This window comes from Peromyscus leucopus, chromosome 10 (assembly GCF_004664715.2).
Source record: "Peromyscus leucopus breed LL Stock chromosome 10, UCI_PerLeu_2.1, whole genome shotgun sequence".
In the NCBI taxonomy this organism is placed as follows: domain Eukaryota; kingdom Metazoa; phylum Chordata; class Mammalia; order Rodentia; family Cricetidae; genus Peromyscus; species Peromyscus leucopus.
Window position 1 is genome coordinate 4,210,818 of NC_051071.1, and position 15,783 is coordinate 4,226,600.

A 15,783-nucleotide genomic window follows, 5' to 3' on the forward strand; every position below is an offset into this window, starting at 1 on the left:
TGCTCAATTTTCTTTTTTTCTTTTTTCTTTTTCTTTTCTTTTTCTTTTTTTTTGGTTTTTTGAGACAGGGTTTCTCTTGTGTAGCTTTGCGCCTTTCTTGGAACTCACTTGGTAGCCCAGGCTGGCCTTGAACTCACAGAGATCCGCCTGCCTCTGCCTCCCGAGTGCTGGGATTAAAGGCGTGTGCCACCACTGCCCAGCGGCATGCTCAATTTTCAATGGTGGCAACTTCTGCCACTGCATAAACAAATGATCTGAACATCTTTTATAGTTAAACTCTCTCTCTTCTTCTCTATTTCTTCCTAAGTATACCTGCCTGGAGTAGCTCTTACATATGGAGACCCCTCCACTGCTAACCAATAGCCAGTCCTAATAGAGTAGGGAAATTACTCTATATCAGGCTATCAAAGGCCAATTCAGTTTCTTATAACTTCCTTATCCATCTCTCCCTCACTGGGGCCTACCCCCATGCCTGTTTTCTCTATTTTTGTATAATTCCTGTCCTGAAAACAAAACATTTTGTACAATTCCTGTCCTTATCACAAAAACATGGTTTATGATAAGATTTAAGAAAAGCAATGGTTGTTTAATAATGTATTAAAGCTGTGCCTCCATGTACTCATACAAGAATGTACCTCATATTGGTAGCCAAACTTCATAATAAAGTCACGTAGGTGGTATTAGTTTTAAAAAGTCATGAAGGGGTCATGAAAAGAAACTGACACTTGGCACTGTGTGGAAGGACTGAAGTTCCTAAAGAGAGCCCAGGAGAGACTATTAGTGAAAACACAGTCTAGTTGCAATAGGAGTATAAGAAAGTGTTATGAAGGTCTGAGAATGTGAAAGCTTAAGAAAGTTCTGAGGCTCTAAGAAAGTTTTTTTTAAGGCATGTAAATGAAAGTTCTGAAGGTATAAGAAAGTGATGTAAGTAATGAAAAAGGTTTCAGATTTCTTTCTCCCTCTATGCTATTACTACATTAAGATTTCAAAGGTTCCGTAAACCTATATTTAATGGTTGTATCAGACCACTCACATTGTGGGGTCTGGGGACTGCTCATCAGCAGGTTTCAAAAAGGAGATACTTCTTCCTATAACACCTAAATTAATGTCTAAAACACCTGTCCCTATGCTTGCTTTCTCTATGATCAAACTAGAGATTACTGTTTACATTGACCAGAGACTTATGGAGACTGCCCTTATTGGTCATGTAGGAGACATTCAGGAAGGCATTCTACCTTTTATGCAAAATAACCAATATTTTATATTCTAATTAATGATCCATGGCATTCCAGATGGAAGACAGGGGTCTGGTAAACTTGACTACAGCATTTTTCACAGCCACCCATCAGGCACAATCAAAATACAGAGGATACAAATCCCACTCTCTCAACCCCTAGGTATTGATATGGTAGAAGAAGTGGTCTAAAGCTCCACAAAAGTCCATCCATCCCTAATGTCAGCCCTTTTAGATGATATTAATCCCACCTCCTCGTCACACCATCTCGTTTCAGACCTTAGCCTTTGCATGCCAGCCATTGAATAACACTTTGCCCGACTGCTTTGGAGAATGCTGGCTATGTGTTCCTCCTGGGTCAAAGTCATGACCACCATTTGTGGCCTTGTCCATTGTCTTATTAGGTTCTCTCACCTTGCTTTTTGTTAATTGCTCTGGGCCAAATGTCACTACCACCCATTATCTCTCCAATATCTCTCTCTTTGGTGTCACCAACTGCTTTAACTCCTCAGGAAAACACTTTGTGGGCCCTCTTCGTTCTGCAGACTGCAATAATGTGCCCAAACATTCACAATGCTTCAATTCTGTGTAGCACTCAAGGTTATCACTGGTGACCTGTTGGGTGGTTTGGGACTTGGGCCCTGGTGTCCCTTTTTTTCAAAACTAGGGGTGCTATCTGGTGAAGAGCCCCTGACAATTTCCATCACAGGGTTTATAGCAATGTGAAATGACAAAAGAGTGCTTTAGGTCATACCCTTTCTAGCAGTCCTTATGGTGATATTTTATTTGTACTGAAATGTGATTTTATTTTTATGTTAATAAATAAATTTCCCCGGGGGTCAGAGCTATTAGAGCCATAGCAAAAGCTGGGCGTTGGTGGTACATGCCTTTAATCCCAGCACTTGGTAGGCAGAGCTAAGTAGATCTCTGTGTGGTCAAGGATATAGCCAACATTGGAGACATACGCCTTTAATCTCAATACCAACCATAGAAGACCTGGAGGTCTGTACAGACAGGCAGTGACGAGGCGGACATGTGGTTGGGTTTACAACCAATGAGAAGGCAGAACAGAAACTCTATATACAGAGGAAGTATATAAACACAGGAAGTAGGTCTCTTTCGGAGAGGTACAGCGACAGTGAAGAATAAGGTTTTTAGCTCTTAGCTATTGCTCTGACCTCTTGGCTTTCATCTCTGTACTGGCTCTGTGTTTCTTATTTAATAAGACGGTTACTTCTACAAGTCCTGGGTATAACTTCTGACTTCACTACTGGAATGGTGGGACTGGCTGATTCCCAAGATATTTACTGTTGATTTCTCCTCAGTTCATCCAGAATCTCCAGCAGGTGGCTCAGACCATCCTTTTCTTCCAGGACCAAAGAGACTCACTGGTTGTCCTAAGTGCTACAAAATTGCAAGCATTAGATACACTAACAACAGAAAGAGGTGGTCTGGGTCTCTTCCTCAGGGAGGAATGTTGCTTCTATGTCAAGCAGTCAGGTACAATAAAAGACAAGATCTGAGAAAGTATGACCTGATTACTCAATGCCTAAAGATAAGGGAAGTAGAAGAGGCTTCTAAGTCAACCAAACTGGTATAGTAAAAGACAAAACCCAACAACTTTAAACAGCTCTCCAAAAACATGAGGAACAACTTGATGCCTACAGCCCCTGGGCCCTTAAGAATCCCATATGGAAGTGAATACTTTCCTTCCTGACCCCTCTCCTTATCATTTTTCCTGTTTCTACTAATAGTACCCTGCTTTATCAATTTCTTCTCTGCTTCCTCCAATGACAAATTCAAAAAATCTCTAATCAATGACCTATTGTTACAGCATTACCACAAAGCTGGAGGTACATGACAAACAAATATGCCCTGATGATATGGACTAACAGTTCCCCAAAAATGTCTATGCCCCCAGACAACAGGAAGCAGTCTAAAAGAGTACAATGCCCCCCATTCCTGGCTCACCATCCTCATTCCTATTTTCTCATCTTTTATAATGAACCAAAGGGACTGAGTGACAGTAGCACATGTCTTCAGCCAGATGTTGATGTTGCCACCATGGGTCTCACATTCTCTGCATGTGCATGCACTATATCTGTAGGGTAGAAAAGGGACAAGGAAAAAACACTGTGCCCCTGACTTGACCCCAGAACCAGAATCGGTGTTGAAATTCCACCGATCTCTGACTTTGCCCCCGAGTCAGGCTACAGAATTTTACCAATCCCTGTACTCAGAATCCCACCAATCCCTGAGCTTGCCTCAGAATCAGGCCACAAAATCCACCAATACCAAGCCATCCTGGAAAGCTCCACCCCCATCCTCCAAGAAATCCTATATAGATCTGTACCCTGTTCGGTTTGCTGTGTTTCTCACCCAAGGCAGCCACCATCCTAAATTCTTCCTTCTCAATAAATATCTTGAATATGGTTTGTTGTGTGGTGTGACATTTTCACTGGAGCTGAGCCCAGCTGTAACAACTTTCTCCAGAGCCACAGTGGAGCTGAGTAGAGCAGAACTGCAACACTTTTGCTGGTGAAACTTTATCCTAGTGGAGCAAAGTTGATACATTCCAGGGGACCTCAGCTGAGCAGAGCTGTAATACTTTCCCTGGGGAAGCTTTCCCTTAGAGAGCAGAGCTGTAACAACTTCACTGTGGAAACCCTCCCCTGTTTGAGCAGAGTTGTTATACTTGCATTAGGGAACCCTTTCCCTGGAGCAGAATTGTAAGCTGCTATGCTTACCGTGACTTTGTGGTGTTTCTTTTGGAAGAGGAGCTCATATGTATATCCCTCTCGGGTTTCTAGCACCAGAATGAATGAAAAAGAGCACAGCAAAGAAGCCAAAATAGCTGCTCCATGGAGGAAAAATGGAAAAGTTTGTTCCAAACTGCCAAGGTTGTCTCTCAAGAAAGCAGGGAGAGGTGATGGTGTGTGTGTGTGTGTGTGTGTGTGTGTGTGTGTGTGTGTGTGTGTGTTTTGGGGTGATCTCTAGGGTTATATGGGATCAGATACCTGGGAGGAAGGGAGCCTGTGAGCTAGGATGCAGGCTTGTGAGTAGGGACTGAGGGAGCCTAGGGACTAGGATTGATTTTGACATGCTAATAGGCACCACAGTCATATGTTAATAGGAGAACCACATGTTCTTTTGCCAGTGATAAGGAGAATGATTCTTCTTAGCCAGAAGGAGCAATCTTCAAGCCCCTGAGGGAATACTGGCATTTGTCTAAATACTAGACTTTGGGGAAAGGAATTTATTAGGCCCTGATACTAAAGAAACTTGGGGTTTCTCCTTACTGTTCCCTTTACCTGGATTCAATCTTCCCACCTTCTCATCTGATTTACACCCTCCACCCCCCCTGCCCCCACCCCCGCTTTTTTGGTTTTTGGAGTCAGGGTTTCTCTGTGTAAAGGCCCAGGCTGTCCTGGAACTCACTTTGTAGACCAGGCTAACTTCAAACTCACAGAGATCCACCTGCTGGATTAAAGGTATGTGCCACCATTGCTTGGCTTTGATTTACTTTTATCCATCCTGTAGAGATTATGTTCTCAGACTTTCTCAACACTCACCCTAACATACCTCCAATCTCTAAATAGGACATTACCTTCTCCCCAGCACCCACTTGATGGCACACATTCATCTTACCATAAATACTTGCTAACAAGTGAAGGAAAGACCATTTGAAGGTAAGTTTTGCCTCAAAAGGTCAGGTTCTGGGTAAGATTCTGTTTCTGGTGATCTAGAATAAGTAGTGCTTGCCTTACTTAGTCATCATAGTTTCTGTAAAACAGATTAAATGGGAGAAAACTATGCCTTAAGTTTGAATGAAAATGAGGACATGACTACTGCAAGGTATGATTGAGAGGGAAGGGTTTTATTGTAGATATGAGGGAGAAAACAACAGCCAGAGGCATCTGAAAGGGTCCAGACTGAGCAGGGCCTGAGAGACATGGGGTGAATGAGAGAGGAAGAGAAGATACAGGGGACCAGGAGCAAAGAGCAAAGGACCAAGAAGCCTAGAAAGACAGAAGAACCAAGAGGCGAAAAGAGTGCATAGGCTGAAATGGCTGGATTATATATGAAAGAGAAGCCTAGGGGAAGGGAAGCATAGCCTAGTCCCTGGGCTGGAGATGCTTAGAGCAGGAGGCAGGATGGGAAGTGCTGGGAGAAGCCACAGGTAAGACTTGTCCCAGGTTTCTTTGGGACCTGACAAAGTTCTACATGATTGATGCAATACCTCAGTTGTTGTCACTGCCAATCTTCCTGACATAAGGTTTTATAACTGAAAGGTAAATAGTTACAGATGAAATTTCGCAAAATGTTTCCCATGCTCAAGTTAACTCTTACTTATATAACAAATGCCCCTGAAACACATTGCTTTCACAAAGACTAATTTTAATGGCTACAATATAAAGGCAAGATGGCTCATTAGATAAACTCAGTTGCCACCAAATCTGATGACTATTTCAGTCCCTGGGACCCACATGGTAGGAGATAACCAATGCCCAAAATTTGTGCTTTGATTTCTACAGGAACATTGTAGAATGTGTATACCTCCTAAATAAATAAATAAATGTAATTAAAAACATCTTCTTTTTGTCTTTTAAAGATTTATTTATTTATGCCAGGTGGCGGTGGTGCACGCCTTTAATCCCAGTACTCGGGAGGCAGAGCCAGGTGGATCTTTGTGAGTCTGAGGCCAGCCTGGTCTACAGAGCAAGATCCAGGACAGGCACTAAAACTACACAGAGAAACCCTGTCTCAAATATATATTTATTTATTATGTATACAATGTTCTGCCTGCATGTATGACTGCAAGCCATAAGAGGGCACCAGATCTCATTTTGGATGGTCATGAGTCACCATGTGGATGCTGGGTATTGAACTCAGGACCTCTGGAAGAACAGCCAGTGTTCTTAGCCTCTGAACTGTCTCTCCAGCCCAATTAAAAACATCTTAAAGGGTATAGTATAAGTATATTTTCAGTATAATGTCTCATATAATGGGAGTCAACCAGAATTTACTAAATGAATTTCCTTAACTTTTTTTTCTATAATGCCCATATCTAATAATAATTCATGGTCAAGTTTCTCTTATATTTAAGCCACCTATTGAGTGAAAAATCCTAACAGTATTTAAACGTGTTTCTCATTTAAGGGTTTAGTATGGGTACATCTAGTTCAGAAGATTGACTTTGAAATGAGAGTCAATGTAGGTCCTGCTAGCATTTCTGAAGGAGTCATCCTATGCTCATAGCCTGCCTGGCCTTGAGCAGTTGGTAGGTGGCAGCAAGAGACCAGAAATAATGCTTTATAACTGAGCAGCACTCTGGAAAAGTTCTTCCGTTTCTTTGGTTTTAGGTTTTCAGACAGGAATTCATTTAATACAGACTATCCTCAAACTTGCAGTGTTACTCCTGCCTCATGCTCCCTAATTCAGGGGTTATAGGCATGTACAACCACACCCAGCCAGAGGGTTCTTTTTAATGTTATTGTTTCATTAATTTATAAAAATAAAACAGGATATCTGCAAATTGGGTAGACAATAAATACAAATAAGCAGGATGCAGCTAATTAACAGAACATGGCTACATAAGCCCTTGTCTCATAATATTTCAACAAATTATCAAAAGGTTGAGGGTTAGTTTTATTATTCTTTTCTCTCCTCGCTAATCTCCATTTCAAGGTCTGGCTACAAAACCCAGGCTGGCCTCAAACTCCTGATTTTCTTTCTTCAGAGTGCTGGGATTATAGGCATGTGCCACCATGCCTAGCTTTTAGATTTTTTTCCCCATAGTCTATATTTTACCTCTCTATAAGTACTAAAATCCTTAATGCTTAATAGACATGTGGACATGGCATATTTGAATTTCCGTTCTTTTTAACTTTAGATCTACTCCTATTGTAATTTTTTTTTTTCCCCCAAGCATTGTACTGGTCAGAGTTTAAATTACAGGGGGGGAAAAGAGGTACTCAGAAGAAATGATTTAGCATTTTAGCATTTAGTATTAAGTGGCTAATGGAGTTGTTGAAGGGGCTAAGCAGAGAGGCTCTAGGTCACTTCCTCCCAGTCTTAGCTTTATTCATGCCACAAGCATCTGAAATGCAGTTCTGGAACCCACTGCAGACATGCCAAGTCAACCTTCACTGTAGAACTGGGTCATCTAGGGAACTGATTGATGATCCTTTGGTGGCTACACAATGAGACCTGTCTTCTGACTACCCTACAAAAAGGAGGGGAGCCATATACATATTTCCTTTACTATATTTTTTATGATGGTGAAAAATAAGAAGCAGCCTGAATGTGCAATAACAGATTAAATTAAAATATTATATAATATACATATAATATAATGAATTAAAATATTCATTAGAAATACTATGACTTGGAAAAGACAACAAAAATTTAATTCATACTTAAAGCATGTATATTTTATGTTAATGTTGTAGTTGAATACATGCTGTATTTAAATATATACATATACATGCACACATACTTACATATGTATACACACATACATATATGCACACACATATCTATATATAGAGAGGGAAAGAGAGAAAACAGTAAAAATAATATCAATTGTGTTAAGATTATGGGTGATTGATTTTTTAAAATTTTCTAAATTTTCTAGATCTCTATTTAAAGTTACTTAATATTAAAAACACTTGCTTACAATTCTAAAGTCTTAGAGCCACATTTTATTAGCAATCCATGCTGAATTGGTCCATAAACATTTCCATTTACTAATGTTCAGCTGTTGGCAGACACTACATTTTTTAGCAAAGCAAATGTCAATTGCTGCTATAACACTTCTAAAGTTAAAACGGAGCTACATAATAACTGGCGGAGGTACTCCTGGGTAAATGTGGAGAAAAGTCAAGGGTTGATTAGGAAAAGGAAAATGTCAGCCTTCCCAGTCAAAGATTTTTAAGACACAGAACTATGGGGAGGATGCATTGATGGGGAGGACACAATCTTACAAGATGTGGGGTACCTGGAGGATGCATTGATGGGGAGGACACACTCTTACAAGATGTGGGTACCTGGAGGATGCATTGATGGGGAGGACACAATCTTACAAGATGTGGGGTACCTGGAGGATGCATTGATGGGGAGGACACAATCTTACAAGATGTGGGGTACCTGGAGGATGCATTGATGGGGAGGACACAATCTTACAAGATGTGGGGTACCTGGAGGATGCATTGATGGGGAGGACACAATCTTACAAGATGTGGGGTACCTGGAGGTATCCCAGGCAAAGTAGGTTCCAGAGAAGAATTTTTTATTGTGTTGTACTGAGAGCTCTGAGCAGTGGGCACCTTCAGGATTTGGGGAAGCACAAAATAACAGGTTAGAGAAGGTTTGCTTCTGAATGTAATGGAGAGAATTTGAAAACACCTGAGAATTACTTAAAATCTATGTTGATTCCATGGTCTTCAAGAAGTGACTTGGGAGATAAGAGGAAGGAGTTAAATCTGCAATACCAAGAATAATTACCTTCATTAGGTAAATTGATCCAGACTAGCACTTCTAGAACATGTCTTACTGATTTGATCACACTCTGCCCAAGTTTCAGAGTACTTACTTTGTTACAGAGTCTCACCACATAGTCTTAGCTGGCCTGGAACCAGGCTGATCTCATACTCACAAGAGATCAGCCAGCCTCTACTTCTCCAGTATTGGGATTAAAGGAGTATGCCACCACACCTGGCCCTGAGTTTTGTGTGTGGGTTCCCAGACAGAATTAGCACACAGTATTTAATCAAGTTGTAGTAGATTCTTTTATTCGGAAAGATGAAAAAAAAATGTGTAAAGGTATCGAGGCCAACAAATAAGTTGAGACATGGAAATTATCACATATAAAAGAATTTGAAGTTTAGAAAGCAGGTTATCAAAAGTTTTATCCTGATTTTTTGGAGTGATGGGCTAGTATAAGGTAAGACCTTAAATACCTCACCAGAAATATAATTCTCTAAATATAAACTGTCTAAAATGCCCTAGGCAACTGAAATGTCACTGACCAGTAATCAAGACCATGAAAACAAAACTACAAAACATATAAAACTGTATGACAACAGACAAGATGTCTGTAAGTGTTTGTTCCTATTAGCATGAGACAAAATTATTAAAATTTCTCCTTCTAGACATCTATGTAGAATATGGATTCAGGTACAAGCTTTTTTCAATCAGCAGATTGACTATAAAGCTCAACCTTAACTTACAGTTTAGTTCATTATCACCGTGGATTTGGCAGTTGTCAAAACATTTCAGAATTAATTCTCTGACCTAGTACCCTGTGCCCAGGGCCTTCATTTCAAATGCAAATCTCGGGAGTCATTGAGGGGTTGGAAATGGGGATACTGTTTCAAGGGCACAAAACTGGTTCATATCAAGTGGAGAACACATTTACAGAGCACAGTTAAGATTGATAAATACATATTTGAAATTGTTGAGATCTTAAATGAAATCAGATGTGAGATGAATGTTAATTAACTTGAATTAATCTCTTTACAGTATACCTATACAAAACACCTAAAACTTAGAAAAATTCTTTGACATTTTATCCTTGTATATAATGAATTTTGGTAATTTTTATCTCCTGTTACCTACCCTCTCTCCCCCTGGCCACTCTGGCTCTACCCCTTCCTCCTCCCAACAAGTCCCCTCTTAGTTTCATCCTTAACAAAAAAACAAAAAAACAAAACCTCTGTTTTGTGTGTCAAATAAACGTCAGTGGGTAGATGAATATGTTAGTTTGGTTTAATCCCCTCGCAGGCCCGACCTTGGGCAATCTAGAGAACCGGGTCCTGGGGACCGTGCGGGGCGCAGCCTGCCTGCGAGCCCGCCGCCTGGCGTCCCGTCGCCCTCACTGCGGGCCGCCGTCCAGGGCGGCTTCCGACGCATGACCCGGCGCTAGGGTCCCGGCCGCCGCCGCGCCAGCGCCGGGGACCCGCGCCAGCGCCCAGGAGCCTCCTCCGCGCCGCCGCCGGGCACCCGCGCCGCCCATGAGCCTCCTCCGCGCCGCCGCCGCGCCAGCGCCCAGGAGCCTCCTCCGCGCCGCCGCCGCACCCGCGCTGCACACCCCGCTCCGCTTGCTCGCGAGAAGGCTGGCCGCCATGGCGGAGCCGCTCAAGTCTGTGGACTACGAAGTGTTCGGGAGAGTGCAGGGTACATCCCGACCCCGGGAGGCCGGGACGGGGCTGTGGGAGGGCCGGGAGGAAGCTAGTGCCCTGCGCCTTAGGGCGGCCTCTTCCTTCTGAGGCACGGACTTCCGCTCAGCCATGACACAGCAGCCGCGCGTGGGAAGGATGGGCATTGCGCGTGCGCGGGAGAGCGGCGGGAGGGAGGCGCCGGGGTGTGGAGGGAGATCACCCAGGGTGTCCGAGGGGCGGGCTGCCACTCTACTGGAAAACGCTGAAGTGGGCCGGAAAAGCAGAGGTTATTGGTCACAAAGCGTTGTCAGACTTGGGTTTAGCAAGGATATCTTAATGATACTGGATGGTTTACTTCGTCAGAGGTTGTAGTCCCTCTCCAGCTAACTAGCAATTTTTCCTTCCTTGGATTTTGGAGATAGAGCCTTACATATTTATACATATTTTTGCGTTTGTACACTATACCACTGCACGACACTCTCAGGCAATTTAAATGAAGTTTTCTAATTTTTGTTTCATTATAAGCTTAAATAGTTGCACAGAACATAATGTCTGACTTATTGTATAATCTTTATATTTGTAATTTAAAATGTTAAAACATTCTTTGAAATTTACCTAATGGGGCTTGACATGGATATGGTGGCCCACGCCTTCTCGTTAAGGCAAAAGCAAGTGGATCTCTTTGAGTTCGAGACCAGTGTAGGCTACACACAGAGAAAATGAAATCTAATGAACTGTAAGTACTGTAAAGATTTAATATATACTATTATTCCTTTAAAAGAAGAAAGGTTTTTGAGACTGGGAGTATAGCTCAGTTGGTAGAGTGCTTGCCTAATTTTCACCTAGCTCTGGATTGAATACTCTGTGCCACACCAATGTGGTGTGGTGGCATAAACCTATAATCCAGCTGGCACTTGGGAGGTGGCCAGGTATCAAGTCGAAGCCAGTCGAGGCTCCATGAGACCCTGTCTCCAAAATAAAAACAAGGCTCTTTTACAATGATATAACTTCCTGCTTGAGTCTGAGTTTCCATTCTCCCTCCTCATGCTTTTATCCCACTATTGAGGAGAATTTCTTACTGCTCACCCCATGCGCACCCCACTCCCACCCCAGATGTGCTGTCTATGTGTATAATAAAAACAGGATATGGGATGCTTTTATTAACCACCAATAGCAATAAGCTTTAATGGTAACTGTTCATAGATTTAAAAGGTGAGTTTGTATTGGGAATTTATTTCTAAGCAGGAAAGGGGATTTTTTTTTTTTAATAGAACCTTCTTTTAAAAAGAGAGGAATATTATCCTTTTGTTATTATTTTTGTCCATTTTGTTACTTTATAGATATTTTACACTTTGGGGCAGTGTATCCAGGGTAAGGTTAAAAAATGGATGGAAGTGTTTTATTGTTGTTGTTTGTCCTTATAAGGCACCTTTGCTTCACAGAGTCATTATGAAAAGGGACGTAGGGAAGGAAATTCATGGCAGACAAGTCTGAGGTCAGGTTTAGGAAACAATGTGCAAGGAAGCTGAAAGTTTGAAAAGTGATTCCCTTACAATTCTTGGGTTTGTACCTTTAGAAAGGCATCAGGAATCATGGCCATAGTACTCATCTGATCCTGTCTGATCCAGAAGCTGAGCAGTATTGGGCCTGGTTAGTACTTTTGATACTGTGGTAACTTGACTACATCTAGAGTTAACTAAAACTCAAAAATGGAGGGCACTTTTGAGAGGCATTTTTGTTTAATTTGAAGTGGGAAGATTCACTTCTAATCCATATCTTTGAGGTAGAAAGACCAACCTCTAATCTGGGCCACACCTTCTGGAGGCCTATATAAGGACATGGGAGAAGGAAGCTTTTGATCTTTGCCTGCTTGTCCTCACCTTGCTAGCAAGTCCATTCCTTCATTAGCATTAGGGTCTATTTCTTCAGGATTCTGGCATATACTGAAGACCAGCTGAGACATCCAGCCTTATGGACTGAGCAACTATTAGATTCTTGGACTTTCTGTTCATAGCCAGGCATTTTTGGATGAGCAGGACCACAGCCTATAAGTCATTCTAGTAACTTCCTTTCTTTTTTCTTTTCTTTTCTTTTCTTTTCTTTTCTTTTCTTTTCTTTTCTTTTCTTTTCTTTTCTTTTCTTTCTCTCTCTTCTCTCTCTCTCTCTCTCTCTCTCTCTCTCTCTTTCTTTCTTTCTTTTTTTTTTTGTTTTTTCAAGACAGGGATTCTCTGTGCAGCTTTGTGCCTTTCCTGGAACTCACTTGGTTGCCCAGGCTGGCCTCGAACTCACAGAGATCCACCTGCCTCTGCTTCCTGAGTGCTGGGATTAAAGGCGTGTGTGCTCCCACCGCCCGGAATGAATTCCCTTTCTATATACACAGATTCACTTTATAAGTTCTGTTACTCTAGAGAACCATGACTAATACAGATTTTGGCACCAGAAGTAGTTCTAGAACAATAGAAGTATAAGGATGACTCTTAAGTATCTGGAATAGGCTTTCCAATTTGTCAACACATACAGTTACCAAAACATCTCTAGTTATGAAAGCCTCTCCTGGGAGCTTGGAGAGCACTAAAATCCCATGGTGTGAACTGTTTTACAAACTTAAAGAGATAAATACATTTGATTATCCCAATTCACCAATTTTTTGTAAGTGGAAAAGGATTTGGTGACTCAGTAGGTAAAACTTCTAAGTTTGTGGAAAAATAAGTGAAGTGTTAATCTAATTAGTCTTATCAATGAAAAAATCAGGAGTTAGATATCAAGTTAAAAGCCTGAAAGATCCAGGGGAGCAGCCACAGTTGCTTCCTACCTCTTTCCTCTGATCAAAAGGGCCGCTCTCCACCCCACTTTATTACTTCCTGTATACTATTTATCCTTAGTCCTCCTAATCTCTATGGTGAACTAGTGGCTAGCTCGACCCTCTAACTCCAGACAAGATTTATTTGTCAGAACACAATCAAAATATCATACGACATTTCCCCCTTTTTGTCTAAATAAAAAGTGAAAATTTTAACTATCATAGTAAAACTAAATACAATAAGTACAATAACTATATACAAATATATACAGGCAAGAAATATATTAACAATGTCCACTCCATTTGAATTTGACATATTCAGAGAAAATACTCTATTATCAATCCTACCTTGGTGAGTCCAAAGGGTTGTACCTAATTCACTTTCTATGCTAACTTGTATTATCAACACAAAAATATTTTTTATGTCTCTCAACCTTATACTCTTTACACCACTTTTTTGAGTTTCTTTTCTGAATTTGGTGACAAGGAAAACTATAACTATCTGGTCTTCAACTCCATCAGAGACCTGAGAAGGATATAATATTACCTAAGTAAACAGGAAGTGCAGAGCAAACAGCTTCCAAAATTAACAAATGACAGAAACAGCTGACTGCCTGGACAGTCACCCAAAGTTCCTCTGTAATGTTGGGCCATCTATCTTTATCCTACAGGCCTAGAATATCTGACAGACTTTCTTGTGAAGCAGGATTTTTGAAGGACTGTCCTGCCTTGTCTTGATAAAGTTCTGTAGTCACCTTCTTTTGTGTCCTGCTTGTCCAATTTGGATAGCATACTGTCAACAGTCAAGGCAAGGACAGTTTCTTACCCAGTGGCTAACTTTTGCCACAAAGAAAGTAAATTCCATATGCAGTTTCTTCGGTGCCCATTATCTTCTCTGAAGTAGATGGGTGCTGCCAGGAGCAGACATGTCTCACTGTCAAGAAAAGCCTTAGGTTACTAAACATCTTAAGTGCCATATTCTGTAGGTCTTTGAAGTGTTTGAAGACCACCCATTAATTTAAATATATCTGTGTATTACCTTGAAAACATACCTGACTATAAGTTTGACTATTATAGATGACTATTAATCTGCATTTCTTAATTATACATTTTTTTTAATGAACTGTGTTATTAGTCAGTAGTCTTTTGAATTTCAGAGAACCAGGCATGCATAACCTCCTGTGGAGGGCAATGAGCAGGATGTCTAAGAGCCATTAAAATCTGAAGAGTTGCCTTAGTCACTGTCTGCTGCTGTTGGATGTGCTGCAGGAGGCATATAAAGAAAATAAGGGTTAACAGTATCACCCCACCAATCAAAGCATATGTGATCACCCAGGAGGGATCAAATGTCCTTTTAAAGTTGTCACAGACCTTAGTTAAAAAAAAAAAAAAAAAAAAAAAACTTTCTCCAATGACATCACCGGGACCCTGGTCGTATTGAGATGGGATATTTTTCCCAGAGTAGAATGGAGTAATTGAGGGGTGAGGCAAATTGCATGGAAGCATGAATTGCAGGCCAGTAGGGACATGTCTCTTACTAATTCTATTTCTTAGGCATTGACAAGAGAAAGAAAAAAAAAAAGGGGGGGGGTGGTAAAGCAAAGGGCTTTTTTCCATAGACCAGGTGCCCTCCAATATTTTGGTGGTCAGCACCAGGTCCATAAAGGGCAGACTAGGGAAGAGTTGGTGGTAAATATCACAGGGAAAGCAGGGGAGTTAATTGCCATTGGCAACAGAATGGGAAGCAAGGGAACCATAGTCCATAGATCTTCTGCTTTGGGGGAAATAAAAGGGGCAATGGTAGTGAGTATGTACATTACCCATCTATGGCCAGAAAAGCCCAGCACACAAACTTCCTGTATAACATATTGGCTGTCAGAAAAAACTAGTAATGGGCTCAATCTTGCACTCCACTAGAATCTTGAGGAGGGCCAATAGCTCACCCAGTTGAATGGAACTAGGGTTAGGGACAACATATGTAACATCTTTGGAGCCAGGATGCTGGATAAGAACACCATATCTGTTTTTATTGGAATCTGAAAAGGCCAGGGTGGCGTGAGGGATGGGAGTGGAGGAGGGGACTGCAAGGGCTGTATCTATATTGGATGTGTGGGGAGCTCTGCTAAGATCTTGGGTTTTTTTTTTTTTTTTTTTTTTTTTGCAAATGATTGTTAGTAATTCCTGTGAATCCTGCAACCATTTCCTGGAATGAGATAGAATCCACCCAGAGGGACTGGGTATTCTTTAGAGAAAAGGGGAAGACAAGCTTATCTGGCTCTCATCCATATGTTCTCCATGCCAATATTCATGCCTTAAGGCCAAGTTGGAAGGACTTGTCAAACTTAGAGATGACCTTGTGCAGGTCAGAATGTGCTTCGTATATCCATAGAAGGTGCCCAGATTGCCATAACACTCCCTCAAACCCCCTGGGTGTTCAGAGGACCATTGCCAATAAGGGCCTTTGGGGACTGTGGTGGTATTGTGTTCCCCGAAATATTGTGCACCCTAGTAAACTCATCTGTGGTCAGAGACAGAACAGCCATAATATTAAACATAGAGAATAGGCAGTGGTAGCACATGCCTTTAAT

General features: G+C 41.4%; 1 protein-coding gene across 1 annotated transcript in view; it reads left to right on the top strand.

The window, feature by feature from the left end:
* The first annotated feature begins 10,233 nt into the window (after nt 1-10,233).
* Acyp2 (acylphosphatase 2) overlaps nt 10,234-15,783 on the top strand; it is a 166,121-nt gene continuing 160,571 nt past the window's right edge. Inside the window, exon 1 of the mRNA XM_037209318.1 lies at nt 10,234-10,485. Coding sequence (XP_037065213.1) covers nt 10,249-10,485 — 237 coding nt within the window. The 5' untranslated portion in view covers nt 10,234-10,248. The remainder of the gene's footprint in view (nt 10,486-15,783) is intronic.